We start from the raw sequence: 19,088 nt of genomic DNA, 5'->3' as shown, positions 1-19,088 counted from the left end.
TTGTGAATGTATTCGTCTTCTTATGCCGGAAATATTTATTATTATACACGTTTCTACCCGGGAACAATTCATTGTAGGACTCCATTGCCATGGTGACTAAGGGAAGAAGGAAGTTAGCTAGCAGTGTGTGTATGGCTCGTATGGCTGCCATTAAGTAGATACATAAGTAGTGAAATAAACGTCAACGGTGAGTAACGTTACTTACACACTTTTCCAGTTTGTAAAGTCATCAGATCATATCTGCGAACGAAATACCTGCATCAGTAAATTTGCTAAACATGCTCCGTTCGCAACTAAACTAGCGCGATAACTCATTAGCTTCAAAGAGTATACTAGCCTAAGCCTATTAACTTCATTGTACTTTGTCACTAAAAAAAATAATTTTTCAAAAATGCTTTGAACTTACTTTATTCGCCATTTAGAATATATTATGTGCAGTTTACATAACGTTACACACACGACGTTTTACAACACATGCTCCCTCTTGACACTCAGTCACGAACAACATGAAGCTTTACAGCATTGGGGTGCTCTGTAAAGGACCAACGAAGACCAACCTCCTGAAAGCTGCCTATGAGTTGTCATCGTTTAGTTTCTTTCAAAGATCAAGGTGAGCCCTCCTCCCCACTACCCGTGCTTCCCTCTTATTTTTGAATTGTAATGTTCACTTTCGTCATCGTGTAACCTAATTGTTGTATTGTGTGTGTGGCAGTGTACAAGAGTTTATGGCCTTCACTTGTTCTTTGATTGTTGAGCGTTCTGCATGTGGCAGTCGGTCTTCAGTAAAAGAAAAAGGTGAGTAGGTTGCGCTTTGTAGAAACTTTAGATCTGGATACAGTGTTTTACCTCTACTGATCGCAGTGTTTTCCTTACGTTAAATCCTCAGAGTACATGTGTCATGCCTGTGTGCGGGATGATGGTCTCAGCGCTGTGGTGGTCGCTGACAGCGAGTATCCACAGCGGGTTGCCTTCTCACTTATAGACAAGGTGTGTATAAGACACTTTTTTGTGACCATGTAATGTCACTTAGGAGGGATCTGCAATCAAGGATCACAATTGGATATGAAAATACCTCAGATACTTTGAGGAGGTTCATTGATGTGTTGTTTGAAAACCTGTATCTTTTTTATATCAATTAACTTATAGCATATATGCAATTAAATCATGTCAATTTGTCTTGCTGTTCTTAGGTGCTTGAGGAGTTCTCTAGACAAGTAGACTCCACAGAGTGGACCACAGGTTCTCCTGATACAATCCGTTACACTGCACTGGATTCTTACCTTGCTAAGTACCAGGTACAGATGCACACACAATGCATGTTCACAATGTACTCTCCAGAGACCTTGCTGTAGGATGCTAATAAAGAAAATCCACTCTTTAAAAGAGGTTTGTTGTGTCGAAAGTCAAATAGCCTTCTACCAGGATAGAAGGTTGTGATAGATACTTTGAATAATTAGATTCAAACCTTGTGGATATCTTGACTGATTTCTGGATCTCATTAAGCTTTTTTTATTTTATTTTATTAGCAAGTAGAAGAAGTTCTTTTGTGTGTGTTTCCTCCCTCTTAGAATCCAAAAGAAGCTGATGCACTTACAAGAGCACAGGCTGAGGTTGAAGAGACCAAAGTCATTTTGGTGAGTCCAGAAGTCCCCTCACTTACACACACACGCAGAGTGTGGGGCTGACATGCTGTGCTTCCTCCTCCAGCACAACACTATGGAGTCTCTGCTGCAGAGGGGAGAGAAGCTGGATGACCTGGTGCAGAGGTCGGAGCACCTGGGAGATACCTCCAAAGCCTTCTACAAGACTGTAAGTACACAGGCCTCTGGTTTGGTCCACAGTTCTAGATTGCTCAGGACATTCATAGGTGAACTGTCCTCTGTAGCACTCGTAAAAAGTTCACTTCAGGTCAGATTTGAATTGTATTAGAGTGATATAAGAGAGACTGTATAATATGCTACTGTGATGGTTGTGCATGATCACAGAGTAGCTAGAGCACCATGATCTCTGTAAAATGGTTTATATGGATTTATGGTTGTATGGTTTATAAATTCATTTTGACCCTTGGCATGTGTGGTTACCAATTATATCATTGTTTTATATCTCTTTTATATTTATGTCAGTTTAATTGACATTTATTGACTTGGTCGGCAGTGGTCAGATGGCACATGATGCTGGTTCTTTGGCTTAGGACAGAACTACATTTGTTACAAAAGGGACTTCCTATAGACTGTGATTATCATACTCCTGCATTGTGGACCATTACGTACAGTTCTAACCATGTGATGATTCTTTCTCTCTCAGGCACGGAAGCACAATTCCTGCTGCAAAATGATGTGAGCTCACTGCCTCCCCAAATGTACCCTCCTACTCCACTTTCCTCTCTGCCTCAACTTATCAGCCACCAGCTACCTATTGGGAATGCTGTCAACTTACTTGGGCAATCACAGTGTTTTAAGACAGACTTGTGTGAGGTGACTGACTGTAGGAGAGGTTGGTTTCCATATAGGTCAAAACTATGGGACTTGCTCACTTTTAAAAGTTATTTATCTAAGATGTCTTGAGTGCTACTGCTATGATTGGTCTCGTCTTGTTGAGTTGGAAGGGTGAGGCGTTGTTGTATACTGGTAATTCTTGGGATTAACTGGAACATTTCCGTATTGCTTGTTGTATCATTGTAACAGTTCCTCAGCCGTTTAAAGTGCCCAAAATGAACCCCTGCCTATAATTAAGTGGGTAACATCATAACTTGCCCCCTACAAGCTTAAATGTGACCTTGATGTCCACCCTTTACTCCTTGGTGGAGTTTGTCAAACCATGGTCTAATTCAGTGATCCTCACTATTTTTTTTCACAAGAGCCACATTGGCAGTGCAAAATCAAAAGGAGAGCCACTTTTACGACAACATACTAAGTCACCTTTGCAAATGTGCATTTCTACATATAAATTGGACATCCCACAAAAAAAGAAATAACACAGCCAATACTGGGTAACGTTACACCTGCCGTTTGTCTGCTCGTCCCCTCTCCGGTGTCTTCGTGCTGATTTTTGTTTGCTGCTTCCTCAGACTCATTTCCCTCATCCACTCCACTATTCGTTACAACACTGTGTGTCTGTCTGGTTTTTGAGCTCGTTTCTGTCCCTTTTTAAAAAAATTGTTTTTATTAAAAACCGGTCCATTTTGTGTTTCACGCTAGCGAAACTAACGTCGCCTGCCTGCAAACGTGCGCTGCGGTTAAGTTTGTAAACAATGCCACATGGCATGCGGGCTGTGTTGCCAGGTTTGACAATACCCCCTTTAGGAAGCACCATTAACGGCTCCTACACACAGCTGCGTGCATCGCGTTGCTGGAGACCCATTCCATTCACTTTACATGGGCTCACGTGATCCGTTGCCGAACTGAATTGTGGGTCCGTCGCGTCGCGTCGCGTCTGTTGCTGCACAGACAGACGGCACCGGCCAATCAAGACAATTTACGGACGGCACCAACCAATCACATTACGGTTTTACTTCAAGTCATTTGCATAGCTACCGTCGGGAACACCCACTGGCATGCGTTGACGGAACGCAGCTGTGTGTAGGAGCCATAAGGCTTAATAACTTCCTTTCATCTTCATTATTTGATTGAAGGGAGAAGTATAATTCAGATGTTTGCGTTTTTGTAGTGCAGTATTGTATGTTTATAACCTGACCCTAGCCAGATGAATTTCGCTCTGCCTAGCTCCACTCATCCATCTGGAACCAATCCATTGAAGTGTTGCTTCAGAAGGCTGGGCCTAATCAAAAAATGCTTGCATATGATTGAATAAGCCACTTGTCCATCATCTATTGACGTGCTACTTCAACCACTCACATCGAAGCCAACCCGTGACGCTGATAACAGTCTCACGGTCGCTTCTATGCTATGTCACATCTATGAAACTCCCGCCCTGCGTCCTGATTGGCTGTACCATAAAATCGGTTGCACACTCTCAATGGAAGAGGTCCCAGATGGATGTGAGTGAAGCTAGGCGGAGCTAAGCGGAACGAAATTCATCTGGCTAGGGTCAGGTTAGTATGTTTATGAAGCACATTTATTGGCTGTGTAACTACATACAGTGGGTCCCATTTTAGAAGTGGCCACTTCATTCGCGCTTTCCGTGATTCAAGCAGCTGTATTACAACTTATCACCACGAGGTGGCAGTTTAAGTCCGCTGTAGCATTGCTGGTAAACAGGGCAGCGGATTGCATTCAAAGGCGTTGCAAGTGGCAGTGAGATACTGTAAGCAGAACGAAACTAAAGATCACGTCGTTGAAGTTATACAGTAGACTAGGCTAAATCAGAGCCTACCTTTGGCCAGAGATGATGGCCTTTGGCGAACAGTTTAGGCCTACTCAAAATGAGTAAAACCAAATTTGGCGAAATCTCGCCAAAGCTACCATGCGAGCCACCAATTATAGCTTGACGAGCCGCATGTGGCTCGCGAGCCACGCAATGAGTAACACTGGTCTAATTGAATGTTGAATGAGGATAGATTAGCCCCCTTCCACCCACACACACGTCTAAGGCTAGGAATATACTTGCTGTTACACTAAGAGTGTGTGTATGCGACCTGCTACGTCCTATCTACATACTTGCTGCAGCACTACGCGGCCAAGACGTATGATTGCCCCCAGATTGCATCTTGCGAACGTGTCACGTTACCTCGTGTTGACGTGCGAGACCCAGCGAACACAGAATTCGCGTGGCAGCCATGATGCGAACCCGTATGCGTCGTTAGCAGCAAGTATAACTCGGCCCTAAAATGGTGTCTGAGGAGGTCTTTGACTCTTGTAGTCCTGGTAAGTGTTTACTATCGCCTGTCTTTCAGACGGCTTAAGTGGCTTATTTCAGGTGACATGTTGTGATGCTGTGACGCATTTGCAATACAAACCCATCTTACATTGGTTTTGTAGTTCTCTTTCATCTCCAATAATGACCTGTTTAATTGTCTGTTGTACATTTTATTGTTCAGGTGTAGTGTGTGTGTGTGTGTGTGTGTGTGTGGGTACCCTGTGACGTGCTTTTCCAGTGTTCTTTGGTCACAATGCTGTTACATAATACAGATGAGATGTCACATCGTACTTTGATGAATGTAGGGTGATGCTGGTTGTACTTGTTCAAGCTATTTTCCCATCAGGCTTGGATATATTTTTTGAATATCTAGTATCCACTGTATACTTTCCCAGGACAGACCTGGAACTCATTAATTGAATGTTCACTGCAAAGGTGATGTAATGTACAATCGATCGTTAAGTTTTTAGCAATCATAGGTCCACAGATATTGTCCAGCTGTTAGTCTTTTGAGTCGTGGTGGTTCTCCGTGGTGACTGGTCAACTGTGCCTTAATGAAATGCAATCCATCAAATGGTCTCAGCCAGAATTGTAACACTGAGACGTTGCATTAGTTGTTGTTACATTAACGTTCTGACACGGAATTCTCTCACACCTCACGCTGCATGGTGTACTCTGGAGTAAAGTCATCACTCGTGAGATGTAGCTGATGAAAGGCTAGAGACTTTTTTTTTATTACTGCACAACTGGCAGAATGAACAAATGTCTCTCTTTGTCCCGTTGAGACAGGTAGCAGATAAAAAAAAAAAAAACTTTAAAAACTACATTCCAGCAGTTTGTGTAAATTAGCTTTTATAATGGGTAATAATAATAAGGTGATCAACCATTTTCTGCTTTTCCTATGGTGACTTTGATGACTGTATTGTGTTCCTTTGCCTTCATGCCTTCAATAAATGTGAACAAGTCTTTAAGTACAATTACATGACTGTGTACATCAAGTACATGACCGTGTATGCTCATTTTGTTTGTGTGGTTACCACGAAAGAATGTCAACATCAGTTAAACTAAAAATCCGACTCAGTCATGCAACATGTGCTACACTAATCATTGGTACTAAAGAGGGTGGGATTTTGGTAGCATGCAAGGAGTTACGTCCTATTGCCTACTGTAGACCGAGGGCACAAGTCAGCACCTTGGACAGCTCTCACCTTCCACTTGGGCCAAACAGTACTTGGGGCCTTCATGAGCTAGTAGCTCTTTTGCTCACAACCAGAGTTGTATAAAGTATCCGAAACCCACACTTGAGTAGAAGTACAGATATTTGATCAGAAAGTGACTTTAAGTAAAAGTCTATAAGCATACCACTTAAGTAAAAGTCTTAAAGTATCTATTATTTACAGTACTTTAGTAGCCCATTATAAAACATACCTAAGTACTTAAAGTAGAAAAACAAAGTGCTAATAATAAAAGCTTTTGAGGCCAGGTGGGATGACAACCCCTTCCCTTCATTATGCTTTTAATGAAAACTAAACCAGTCAGAACTTTGGATAGGCTATTGAGTTCAAGGATACAAGGAAGTTTATTGTCACATGCATATAGTTACTGGAAGTAAAAGAAATGCAGTAAAATTATGTCTGGTGTCAGCCTATTTGTGCATTTATGGGGGGGGGGGGGTAGAAGAGGGGTTTAGTAGATTAAGTGGCAAGGGCTGCATAAGAAAGGTGGGGGAGGATTGGGATTGGGGGGCACCAACAAGGAGCACCCAAGAGCAACAGGGGCAAGGAAAAACTCCCTTACCAAGGAAGAAACCTTGGGGGGGGGGGGGGGGGGCTGTATGTATGATGTATGTGAGTGATGACAGTGAAGATGTGTGTGTGGGCGGGAGGGGAGTGGAGCACTGACTGTGTAGTGTGTGTGTGGGTAGGTGGGGGCAGTGTGCTGTAAGTATGTAGAGGATGTGTGTTGGAGAAGATCCTGAAGACAATGTGCTGTGTATGTAGGGAGGGGGGGGGGGGGCAGTGTGCAGCAAGTATGTAGAGGAGGCTTACTGTAGCAAGCAGTGTGCTGTATGTACAGTATGTGTGGTGATGACAGTGATGATGTAAGTGTGTGTGTTTTTTGTGTGTGTGTGTTGGGGGTGGGGGGGCAGAAGGCTAGGCGAGAAAGTCAGATATGACTTTCAGAAGGCTAGGCGAGAAAGTCAGATATGTGTGTGTGTGTGTGTGTGTGTGTTTTGACGTGTGATGTAATAAGAAAATAAATAAAAGGTCTGTAGCATAGGGAGAGGGATGTAAAAGTGCTAAAAGTCATGTAGGGTGTGTGTGTGTGGGGGGGGGGGGGGAGTGCAAAGTCAGTATAGTGTGAGTTCAGAGTGCTGAGGAGTGAATGAGTGCAAAGTCAGTATAGTGTGAGTTCAGAGTTGGGAAATGTTTGAGAGTGCTGAGGAGTGAATGTGTGCAAAGTCAGTATAGTTCATGCAGCACCTTTAAACTTGGCGCCTACACTTCATACACAATGTATTCGAAGCCTGAACAAAGTATGGCTGCCATTCATTTTTCACTTCTGCTTCCTTTTATATAGGCCTATAAGGAAGTTTATCCAACATGTTTAGAAAGACAGCTACATCACACACAATAAACATGCTTTCAAAGCCTAAATAAAAATGCTATTAATGAAAAGCATGCTGTTACAATTGTAATTTACTTCAGCTCCTTACAGCCTACATAGGTCTTGGTGTGCAATGTCTTAACTATATTTGCTAGGCCTTAACTCTGTCACTAAGTCTTTATTCATTGCTGTGTCCTGTGGTGGCATCAGGTCAGAAAATCAAATCTTAGGAAAAGAATGCAAATGTCTAACATGCTGAATGGAAACTGGCTTTTGTTTTCGTTTGCACATTATTTTAGCCTACTTTCTACTTAATGCTCATAATGAAAATGTAGTGGAGTAAAAGTATACATTTCATTTTTAAAATGTATTGAAGTAAAAGTAGGAAGAAAAACACAATCTCAAGTAAAGTACAGTTACTCCCCATTCATACTTAAGTACTGTACTTCAGTATTTCTACTTAGTTACTTTACATCTCTGCCCACAAACCATATAAACAGTATAGAAGTACTTCTATAGTCTTGGACCCATATAAGGCATTATGATATTAAATGTTAAAATACATTTCAATGTTCACAAGTATTTTGAACACACGGTTCACATGGCTAAGTGACATTTCTCAACAGTTGGCCTGTATTATTGGCCACATTAAGATCTTTTTATATTGTTATATATATATATATATATGTTTTATATATTTAAATTATTATACTATATCAGGAATCAAGGGCAGTGAACCACACAGTTACATAATATAAACCGAGTAAAACAAATACTAGACAAATGGCTAAATGCAACTGAAAGGATTCTAACGATGATTCTGAAGAGATGGAAACCTGCTTTTAAGAAATGTTATCTTCATTGTTAATCAAAGCACAGATACTGTTGAATAGATTATATGAATCATGAGAAATAATACTAATTTGACAGCAGCTAATTAATCAAACAGTATTTCAAATTAATAATGAATTATCAATACAATTACACCAACATTACATCTTCATTAATACAGCTTATGAATTCAGCAGTATGTTTTTTAAAAAAAAATACAATTTATATACAGTTAATGTAAAAGCCCAACATTGCTCCAGAGTCATCAGGTAGTTGAGGGTGCTGGAGGAGTTCTTAAAACAAGTAGACTCCACAGAGTGGACCACAGGTTCTCCTGATACAATCCGTTACACTGCACTGGATTCTTACCTTGCTAAGTACCAGGTACAGATGCACACACAATGCATGTTCACAATGTACTCTCCAGAGACCTTGCTGTAGGATGCTAATGAAGAAAATCCACTCTTTAAAAGAGGTTTGTTGTGTCGAAAGTCAAATAGCCTTCTACCAGTACAGAAGGTTGTGATAGATACTTTAAATAATTAGATTCAAGCCTTGCGGAAGTCTTGACTGATTTCTGGATCCCATGAAGCTTTTTATAGTGGTGTATTAATGGCAAGTAGTAGTAGTTCTTTTGTGTGTGTTTCCCCTTCTTAGAATCCAAAAGAAGCTGATGCACTTACAAGAGCACAGGCTGAGGTCGAAGAGACCAAAGTCATTTTGGTAAGTCCAGAAGCCCCCCCCCCCCCCCCCCACTCACTTACACACACGCAGAGTGTGGGGCTGACATGCTGTGCTTCCTCCTCCAGCACAACACTATGGAGTCTCTGCTGCAGAGGGGAGAGAAGCTGGATGACCTGGTGCAGAGGTCAGAGCACCTGGGAGATACCTCCAAAGCCTTCTACAAGACTGTAAGTACACAGGCCTCTGGTTTGGTCCACAGTTCTAGATTGCTCAGGACATTCATAGGTGAACTGTCCTCTGTAGCACTCGTAAAAAGTTCACTTCAGGCCAGATTTGAATTGCATTAGAGTGATATAAGAGAGACTGTATAATATGCTACTGTGATGGTTGTGCATGATCACAGAGTAGCTAGAGCACCATGACCTCTGTGAAATGGTTTATATGGATTTATGGTTGTATGGTTTATACATTCATTTTGACCCTTGGCATGTGTGGTTACCAATTATATCATTGTTTCTTGAGTTTTATATCTCTGTTATATTTATGTCAGTTTAATTGACATTCACCCTCTGATTGTTAATTCTGGAATGTTATCTCAAGCAAGAGACTTGGCTGGCAGTGGTCAGATGCCACATGATACTGGGTCTTTGGCCCAAGACAGAACTACATTTGTTACAAAAGGGAGTTTCAATAGACTGTGATTATCATACTCCTGCACTGTGGACCATTACGTACAGTTCTAACCATGTGATGATTCTTTCTCTCTCAGGCACGGAACCACAATTCCTGCTGCAAAATGATGTGAGCTCACTGCCTCCCCAAATGTACCCTCCTACTCCACTTTCCTCTCTGCCTCAACTTATCAGCCACCAGCTACCTATTGGGAATGCTGTCAACTTTACTTGGGCAATCACAGTGTTTTAAGACAGACTTGTGTGAGGTGACTGACTGTAGGAGAGCTTGGTTTCCATATAGGTCAAAACTATTGGACTTGCTCAGTGTAAAAGTTATTTATCTAAGATGTCTTGAGTGATTAGTAATTAGGCCTACTGACTGTAGTGTGTTCAGTTGCCTTCATGCCTTCAATAAATGTGAACAAGTCTTCAAGTGCATCTACATGACATGACATCAAGTACATGACCGTGTATGCTCATTTTGTTTGTGTGGTTATCACAAAAGAATGTCAACATCAGTTAAACTAGAAATCTGACTCATGTCATGCAACATGTGCTACCCTAATCATTGGTACTAAAGAGGGTGGAATTTTGGTAGCATGCAAGGAGTTACGTCCTATTGCCTACTGTAGACCGAGGGCACAAGTCAGCACCTTGGACAGCACTCACCTTCCACTTGGGCCAAACAGTACTTGGGGCCTTCATGAGCTAGTAGCTTTTTTGCCCACAACCCATATAAAGAGTATAGAAGTATTTCTATAGTCTTGGACCCATATAAGGCATTATCATATTAAATGTTAAAATACATTTCAACATTCACATGTATTCTGAACACACTTTCACATGGCTAAGTGACAGTTCTCAAAAGTTGGCCAGTATTATTGTGTAATACTGTGTTATTTTTTATATTATTAAATTATTATACTATCAAGAATCAAGGGCAGTGAGCCTTACAGTTACATAATATAAACCGAGTAAAACAACTGTACAAATGGCTAAATGCAGCTGAAAAGATTCTAATAATGATTCTGAAGAGATGGAAACCTGCTTTTAAGAAATTATATCTTCATTGTTAATCAAAGCACAGACACTGTTGAATAGATTATATGAATCATGATAAACAATAGTAATTTGACAGGAGCTAATTGATCAAACAGTATTTCAAATTAATAATGAATTACCAATAAAATTACACCAACATTACATCTTCATTAATACAGCTTATTAATTCAGCAGTATGTTGTTTAAAAAAAGAGAGAAAAAAAAAAATATATATAGTTAATATAAAAGTCCAACATTCCTCCAGAGTCATCAGGTGGTTGAGGGCTCTCGAAGTATATCATACGGCATAGCCAGGCCGATGTTGTAGTTGTAGCCTGATGACTCTATGTAGTTCGACCGACAGATGGGCAAAACATGGTCCTGAACAGAAAGGTCTGGTGAGAAGTCATACAGGCAGATGACTCCACGGTGTCTGTGGAAGAGGAAAGAAAAATGTGAAAATGTGCTTATCTTTTAGTCTCAACCCTTACGGCTCCGATACAATCACTGGACACCACAAGGGGGCACTGTTTTAGGAAATGATGAGTAACAACTGACATCTAGGGGAATGAGGTAAATAAAAACATTTTCCACAGGGCACATTATTAGATGTGAGGGTTAATGGACTTAATTCAATTTAATTATCAAACTAAACAAAGCTGAACTTTATGCGTCGTGCTTTAATCTGAGGCGGATGTATACAGCATGCTGTTTAGACAGAGCTCAGTGCAGCCCTGCCTTTAGACATGACTTCATCTGTTCAACGTCAGAGTGCCTGTCTAGAGAACTGCTAAAAACTGTTAACAAAATCTAACACTAACCAGACAACTCCTATAGGATTTCTGTCTTACCATCCACATGTTTATATACGATAATCACTTCATGCTGTGCCCCCGTTCCACAGAGAGCATATACAATCTATATAATATATACTGCATTTCTGTATGATTTGTTTGTTATTGCAAAGCCTTAGGTGCTGACAGGGTATTAACCCGAAACCTTCTGCCACTACCACATTTACATTCATTTAGCAGATGCTTTTATCCAAAGCGACTTGAGGAATAACATTCACGCTACATGGCAAGCTACATTGTCTTCCTATTTAGGGCGATATGGGTCTAGCAGAGGGACTGGAGGAGGAAGTGAGAGCTGTGATGGTGTGAGGGGGGTGTTGGGGGGGTTAGTCTGCTCAACTCGCCTGCGATGAGCGGTGAGGTCATCGTCTGTGATGCACGCCCCCCGTGGAGACTTCTCGTCAGGAATGTTGGCCGTCACCAGGGTGCTCTCGTCAAACCATATGTGCCGCACTGGGTGTCTGCTCACCACCAGGAGTCACATGAGTAGACACACACACATACACACACCTCAATGAAATATGTATATAAGTCCATTTATTACATCTTTAGAAGATTATTTTGTAGTATTTTCAGAAGTGATATAGACACATCCTGTCATTATCAACATCATAATCATTAGCACTGTTATTTATTACATAATGTATTAAATACATATTATTATCACGGTCATGTAAATGACGTACTTCTGTAAAAGGCAGGTAGTAGAAGTAAAACAGTATGTAAAGTTCATTTATATTTCTTATTATATATTGTGATGTATGCCGGTCAGGTGCTGTGGCCTCTAGACCCTGATACAGATGTGGCCATTGTCAGGTGTTTCATTACTGTCCCAACCCCCCCGGCTCCACACCTGTCTCACCTGTTGTGAATCTCTCTCTCTCTAACACGCACGTACGCACGCACACACACACAGGCACACACACACACAGACACACCTGTCTCACCTGTTGTGAATCTCTCTCTCTCTCTAGCACACACACACACACACACACACACACACACACACACACACACACACACACTTGTCTGACCTGTTGTGCATCTCCCAGAGCTTGGCTGCCATGCGCATCTCCCACACACACACCAGGCCCTCGCCACCTCCGCTCACCAGCTTCCAGTCGTCCCCCTGCACCGCTGTCACCCCCATGTGGTGGGCATAGAGAGAGGCCACCGAGAGGCCTGAGCGCAGGTCAAACACCCGCACCCTGAGGATGAGGGGAAAGTGAGGCGGAGAAAAAGAAAGAGAGAGTAAGGGAGAGAGAGAGGACGGACAGAGAGAAGGTGGGAGAGAGCGAGGAAGAGAGAGAAGGAAAGGGGAGAGGGAGAAAGAGTGAGTCAAATGAAGAGAGAAGAAACGACATGTAGGAAAAGACGGAAGGAGAGAAGGTGGCAGGGTGAAGGAGTTAAGGAAGGGAGGAAATGGGAGAGGGAGACATCTTTTGGGTTATCACAATCACACTGACCAATCAAAACATTCATTTCACATGGGGACGTACAGTAAGGGAAATGTGCTATTCTTGGCATGACATCAGCTAATGACTTCTGCTTCCAGCCAGTGAACCTGTAAAGACAAATTCTACCACCTTAAGATTCTGCTCGGAGATGTGCATTTTGTACAACCTCACAAAATATGGAGAGTAAATGAACTGATTTTATTGATTGCTGATTGCTGTCTATATGCTTCAGACGTGGAGGGAATGGTTTGATCATCATGATCTCAAAGCTTTAAATATCTTAACGTATAAATGGAACATAAAAATACTTTGATACAATCTGAGCATATTTATGTAGATCTTCACTGACACCATCTTCTCTACGGTTTGTTCCGTCTCGGCACGGACTTCAAGCCATTGCAGTTAATGCGCAGTGTGTGCTCCGACAACATATTTTAATTTACATGATATCATATTAATATAAAATATGCAGGCTTTATCAAATCTAGTCACTTTGCCTAATTGCATCTCCACAGTATCTAATGCTTACACAGCCTGGAAGACAATGCACCCCTTAATTACCAAGAGGACAGAGATAGAAAAAAGAGATTCTTTCAGAAAAGAGTTATACGAGCCACAAATGCCCACTGGAGTTTGCTTCCATCTGCTCGAGGCTTTAATTTTCTTAAATAGGAGCGTTGGCGGCCAGAGGACGGCACCATGCAGATGGCCCTCCTTAGTTCATTAACCCAAATCAGATTGGGCCTGTGGCAGGGACAGCGCACTTTGGGGCGTCGTGCTATTAAAATGCACCAGGGGTGGGCCTACACTTCTAACAGGCTTTGGGGTCTTCGGTGAGGCTCGTGCTAAGTGACGAGATCTGGTTGATTTTTTTTTTTTTTCAAATAAAGGAGGCATTTTAAATTCATGAGTGAGTATGCTTTTGTGTGTGTGTGTGTGTGTGTGTGTGTGTGACCTGTCATTGGCAAGCTCTAATGCTCATAAATCTAATGTTGGAATGGAAACTGACTCCACTGCGCAGCCAGTTAGCAGACATGTTTCAATTAATCAGCATTCTGACTAATCATGCCAAAGAGCCTTCTAGAGAAGACAAGACGGAAAAAACAGGAAAAAAATAGAACTAAAGAGAGAAGAATTGCAATTACATATGACAAATGGACAATGTCCACTGAACTTAGGGTGACCGAGGCTGCTCCATTCGGCCCTTTCCCTTTGGAACTCCCTCCCCAGACCCATTTGAGACTGCACTGACCGTGCCCATAGTCAAATCATCTCTAAAACCATCTCTATTAACATCTCTATTACTATTATTATTATTGTGAACATAGTAAATAAACGGTCTCATCGGGAATTCTTCCAAACTGAATAGTAAGTTATGATAAAACAACCAGTCTGCGACTGTCCCGTAAAATCTGCATTAAATAGGGGTGACACGGTACACAAAAATAACGGTTCGGTGTGTATGGGTTTGAAGTCACGATTCGGTTAATTTCCGGAACGGTGAGCCTGTAGGTACTGCTAGCCTAAAATTGTTGATTACTGTAAAAGACTGCATTAAGTACATTCGTATACATCTGTACTGAACCTAACGTCCTGTACATTAAAGGATTTGGTACGAATATGTGTACCTTTACACCCCTACTAAATAGCAAGGGGTTGGCAGGTACAGGGGTCATTACTCTTCTGAACGTATGGCCATGACGTGGGCACAGGACGGGGCACAGCACGGGCAATGTACCCTCTCCATGGTGCCTATGTGCCCACGCACTCGTCCTGTTTACTCAGACAGACTGGCAGAGAGCTGCCACGTCCCTGCAAGGTCTCATCAGGACATAATCACTCCGGTCGCTCTTTGGTAACTGCGGAGAACAGGGGGGGGCTCTCACTGGCCAGAGGAGAGGGAGGGAAGAGACCAGACACATTAAGGTCTTGGCCTTGGGCCACCCTAATGGACATCCAGACACTGACTTCCCACCCCACCACACACACACACACACTGCCCTCCACCCCCCTCTCTGCTTTTGCCTCCTGGACTGAGTGAAGAACAGAAGAGGCCAATGCTGACCAGGCCAAGCTGGCGCGCCATACCACGTTAGAGTGGCATACAAAGTGTTTCTGTATTTGCCACCCACTGTCACTATGGGCCTGGTTCACTAAGAGCCCAGATAAAGAGTACCACCTTGCATGTTCATGCTAACATATTCACATTAACTGGGATGGGGGTTTTTGCGTGGAGATTATTGAATGAAAATTAAATAAATACATACCCCAAGACCATATTAACCCACAAGGTTTGCAACATTACTGTTTGAAGGGGGAACAAATTGTGTGCAGTATATGAGTTCAGTCAATCATGCCTATCCTACTTTTGGAAAACCAGCAGCTGCATAAAAACCTCATGCTGGCTACCTCTACTATCCTGCACTACATACAGTAGCATTAAGGACTTGGGACAGCAGCATGCACGCTTACCTTAAAATAGTACATCATCTAGCTTTGTTGTTCTGACCCTTCTAGTAAGTTCTTAACGAAGTGGGTAGCCCCATAATGCTACATGGAGACCAGCCAATGCCTTGTTTGTTCTCTGTTCTTTCAGAACAAGGTAATCTACCTTTTCTTACAAATATATTCACCTTGAGTCTGGTGGGATTTGCAAAGTTAACGACTTCATCAGCACACCACAGGAGCGCAGAGGAGAAGTGGGGTGTAAAACGCAATTGAATCGCAGGTGGAAGCCGACTTACAGCCATGCCAAAATGTTGCTAGAGGCCAACTGGTCGCAACTCACAAAAACAACAACAACAACCAAAGAAGCCTGATAATAAAACACTAGAGAAAGCACAGTTGGAGTTCATCAATTAAAAGCAGCCAAGTTTCCGTCTGCCTGCCAAAAGGATGTGCTCACCCTGTCAACAAAAGGGGCAGAAGAGAGAAGCCATCTCTCTCTCCTTTGTTTAATTCCCTCTACTTGTGCAAGCCAGAACACAGATGTGGGGAGGGAGAGAGGGAAAGACTGAGAGAAAGAGAGAAGGGGAGTGAGAGAGAAAGAGAGAATTAAAGGGAGAGAGAGGAAGAAGAAAATGCAACCCTCTCACACTTACTCCAGACTCCCTCTGTCTGCACAACAAACAGCCCCCAGGTGAAAAACACCAGATAATGTAATGCACAGTCTACATCTACAGTCTAGACAAGACTCACAAATGCATGAACACATGAACACACAGGCATGCACGCACACACGCACGCGCACACGCACACACACACACATGCACACACACCCTCTCCATAATTGATCACATTCCATGAATTTCATTCAGTCTTGTTCAAAGTGAATAATAAAGAGTCAAAAAACACAAATCTAGCTTAGAGACTGACATGGAGGGAAATCTACATGGCCTGGGCGTAATGTTAGTCTCCTGAGTGCCCTTACATTACAGCACACAATAGGGACAAACTCTGAAATACAGTACATGCCGAGCAATTACTCAACTACAAATAGACTTGTAGGTCAATCGCAAAAATACAAAAGCAAATCATTGTATTGTTATGGACATTCATATAGTGACATTTCCTACTTCATTCATTTGGCAGGCACTCTTATCAAGAGCCTTACATTACGTATTCCCAGAGCAACTCAAGTTTTGAACCTACAACATTTCTGGCCAAGCTCCTTAGCCACTACGCTACGCTACCCATTTCAAGTTTCAAAACATTCGCTTTAGACAAAACCAGCTAGATTTCATTCAAGCAATACTTGGCATTACGTCAGTCCCACACTGGTGGTGTCGAGCTTTTAAAGCCTATCCTCATAATGCACTAGACTGTGTATTACCATCATGCTATGTATTCATGGATTTCATCAGATCCTTTTCCACAGGTGTATTAATCAAGCACCATGCAATCTGCATTCATAATCTAGGTGCTTGATTTTACACACCTGTGGAAAGGGACCGGATGAAACCCATGTATAGTAACTACTCCTGAATAGTGATATGGAAGATAACTGAATGTAATGTATGGACAAAAGTATTGGAACTCTCCACCACTTATTCACTGAATTCATGTGCTTCATTCAACCTCACAAATTCTTTTCTAGATGAATGGGCAAAAACTCACAGACACACGCAAAACTCTTGTGGAAACCCTTCTTAGAAAGGTGAAAGCCATTCTATGCCTATCGATTTAGAATGCAATGTCCTAAAAGTTCCTGTAGCTGTAATGGCCAGGTGTGTCCATATAGTGTACATCCATGTGTCTAAATGGTGCCAAACAAATGGTGCAGTATGTACCTCCTGTCTTTATTCCCACACACTAGCAGGTGAGGGGGGCCATCTCGGAGGTTGATGCAGGTGAAGTCTCCCGCTGAGTTGCCCACGGACGCCACCAGCTGCCCCGTCTCCAGACCGTACACCTGGATCTGTGAGGAGGGGGGCACAGGATGGGATGGGAGGGAAGTGGGAGGGAAGCAGACCATCATTGGCACAGACGCACCTGGCTCGGGTTGTTAGCTCCGCCAAGCAGGTTGGTTTTGGTGTGGTTTCTTTGTTTGTTTGTTTGTTTGTTTGTTTGTAAGAAGGACTATGCAAAAACTGACACATGAAAGGAATAACTAAATAAACATTGAAGGTGATCACTGGGCAGTTCTGCAAGTTCAAGGCACTGCATCAATAACACTGATGCATTACAACCCCTGTCTCTTCCCAAAGGAAGGGAGGTAAAACATCATCAATAATAGTTTGCTAGGCTTAGGATGTTTCCAAAAGATCTTTAAGACTGAGACGGAAGAAAGCAAACCACTACTGGTGCTAAATCAACAGGCTTTGACTATTTCTGGTCTTAGGCTTTGAGATTAAGGGGAGAGAGAATAAACACATCCTGTCTAGTTTGGTTCATCTTAATGCTGAAGTGTCACTAGAGTGAACGCACACGCGCGCACGCACAGACAGACAGACAGACAGACAGACAGACACACACACACACACACACACGTCCAGCTTCAGACAGTAAAAGTCCTACCACATATCTGTGCCAACTATTCACTTAAACCAGCTGATTCTAATAATTAGCACAACTCAGCTAATTGGTGAGATCACCTGTGTCAAGCCCGGTGTACACCAACATGAGTTTGCTGTGCACTTGCCACGCACATTAGCAAGTTTTTTAACTGGATGAACAATGGATTTTATGGTGCGGCGCCGACAAAAAAGAACTGAATCGTAATTTACATGGTGATGGTGGTGGCGACGCATGCGCACGCGCACACGCGCACACGCGCACACACACACACACACACACACACACACACACACACACACACACACAGTGTGGCCAGAAGCAGGGAGTGTGAAAGCCAATAACACAAACAGCAGACTTCAGAAAGCACTGTAATGATGAGCATGTCACTTCCCAGAATCCACACTAAGGCAGCTAATGAACACTGAGCCTTTGCCCTATCAGCACCTCATGTGGAAAAAAAACACAGAGTGAAAACAGAATAGCAGAATAGTGTTGGTTTGTTTTTCAAAGCAGTGAATTACACTAACTGGGCTTCCACAGCAGTGAAGTGGTGCTCACCCCGCTGATGCACTCATTATTCACCTGTGCATTCATAAATACATGCAGATGAGAACATTCTAGAAGCACAAAAGAGGTGGAAGGCTTCAATAGGGAACCGGGCTCGCGTTCCTTCAAAAGATGCAGGCTAATTACTCATATCACTCAAATAAGCCAGCTTTTGGAAAATAACGGGTAAATTGGACATCTGCTTTTAGCCTTCTTCTCCAAATTGGCAAAACCAATGACTGTGTCGTGTGAGATTTAACAAAGAAGAAGAAAAAAAAACTGGACCTGAATAATTTAAGCTCTTGAAAAAGGTGCGAAACAAAGACGAGGGAGGTGGACAGACAGGCATGATGTAAGGATTGAGAGCCTGCCAGCTGTTTTAGTGTCAGCTGTTCAGGCCAGACAGATTTAATTGTGGGCGGCTCTGAAGCTCGCCAAAATCTCCAACACCACTTTGGCATGACGGGATTTTTTTTTGTTTTTTTTTGTTGCTATTGTTGTTGTTGTTGTATTATTTATTTATTTTAATAGAAGACAGATCAGCAAGCACAACAGAGAATGCT

General features: G+C 42.4%; 2 protein-coding genes across 3 annotated transcripts in view; one reads left to right on the top strand and one right to left on the bottom strand.

The window, feature by feature from the left end:
- Positions 1-60: 60 nt before the first annotated feature.
- LOC121715859 (synaptobrevin homolog YKT6-like) lies at positions 61-10,049 on the top strand. 2 transcript variants are annotated; one of them, XM_042101877.1, is made up of 11 exons: positions 61-187; positions 496-610; positions 713-795; positions 887-987; positions 1,191-1,295; positions 1,569-1,634; positions 1,708-1,809; positions 2,305-2,336; positions 8,911-8,976; positions 9,063-9,164; positions 9,707-10,049. In XM_042101877.1, exons 2-11 carry the CDS (start codon positions 507-509, stop codon positions 9,735-9,737), a joined length of 792 nt encoding a protein of 263 aa, XP_041957811.1. In that variant the 5' UTR covers positions 61-187; positions 496-506; the 3' UTR covers positions 9,738-10,049. The 2 variants fall into 2 exon arrangements, with proteins under 2 accessions (XP_041957811.1, XP_041957812.1); XM_042101878.1 differs by lacking the exons at positions 8,911-8,976; positions 9,063-9,164; positions 9,707-10,049 and having other exon boundaries at positions 62-187; positions 2,305-2,551.
- A 365-nt stretch (positions 10,050-10,414) lies between these two features.
- Positions 10,415-19,088, bottom strand: part of fbxw8 (F-box and WD repeat domain containing 8) — a 20,055-nt gene continuing 11,381 nt past the window's right edge. Inside the window, exons 8-11 of the mRNA XM_042101865.1 lie at positions 17,253-17,380; positions 12,541-12,714; positions 11,851-11,967; positions 10,415-11,085 (exon numbers count right to left, since the gene is read on the bottom strand). Of these exons, the coding sequence (XP_041957799.1) occupies positions 10,923-11,085; positions 11,851-11,967; positions 12,541-12,714; positions 17,253-17,380 (582 nt within the window). The 3' untranslated portion in view covers positions 10,415-10,922. The remainder of the gene's footprint in view (positions 11,086-11,850; positions 11,968-12,540; positions 12,715-17,252; positions 17,381-19,088) is intronic.

The sequence above is a fragment of the Alosa sapidissima genome, chromosome 8 (assembly GCF_018492685.1).
Source record: "Alosa sapidissima isolate fAloSap1 chromosome 8, fAloSap1.pri, whole genome shotgun sequence".
In the NCBI taxonomy this organism is placed as follows: domain Eukaryota; kingdom Metazoa; phylum Chordata; class Actinopteri; order Clupeiformes; family Clupeidae; genus Alosa; species Alosa sapidissima.
This window is presented reverse-complemented; position numbering and strand designations above follow the sequence as displayed.

Coding starts and splice junctions, on each gene's coding strand:
- LOC121715859 (XM_042101877.1), top strand. CDS start 507: ATGAAGCTTTACAGCATTGGGGTGCTCTGTAAAGGACCAACGAAGACC. Junction 611..712: donor AGTTTCTTTCAAAGATCAAG/GTGAGCCCTCCT, acceptor TGTGTGTGGCAG/TGTACAAGAGTTTATGGCCT. Junction 988..1,190: donor CCTTCTCACTTATAGACAAG/GTGTGTATAAGA, acceptor TGCTGTTCTTAG/GTGCTTGAGGAGTTCTCTAG.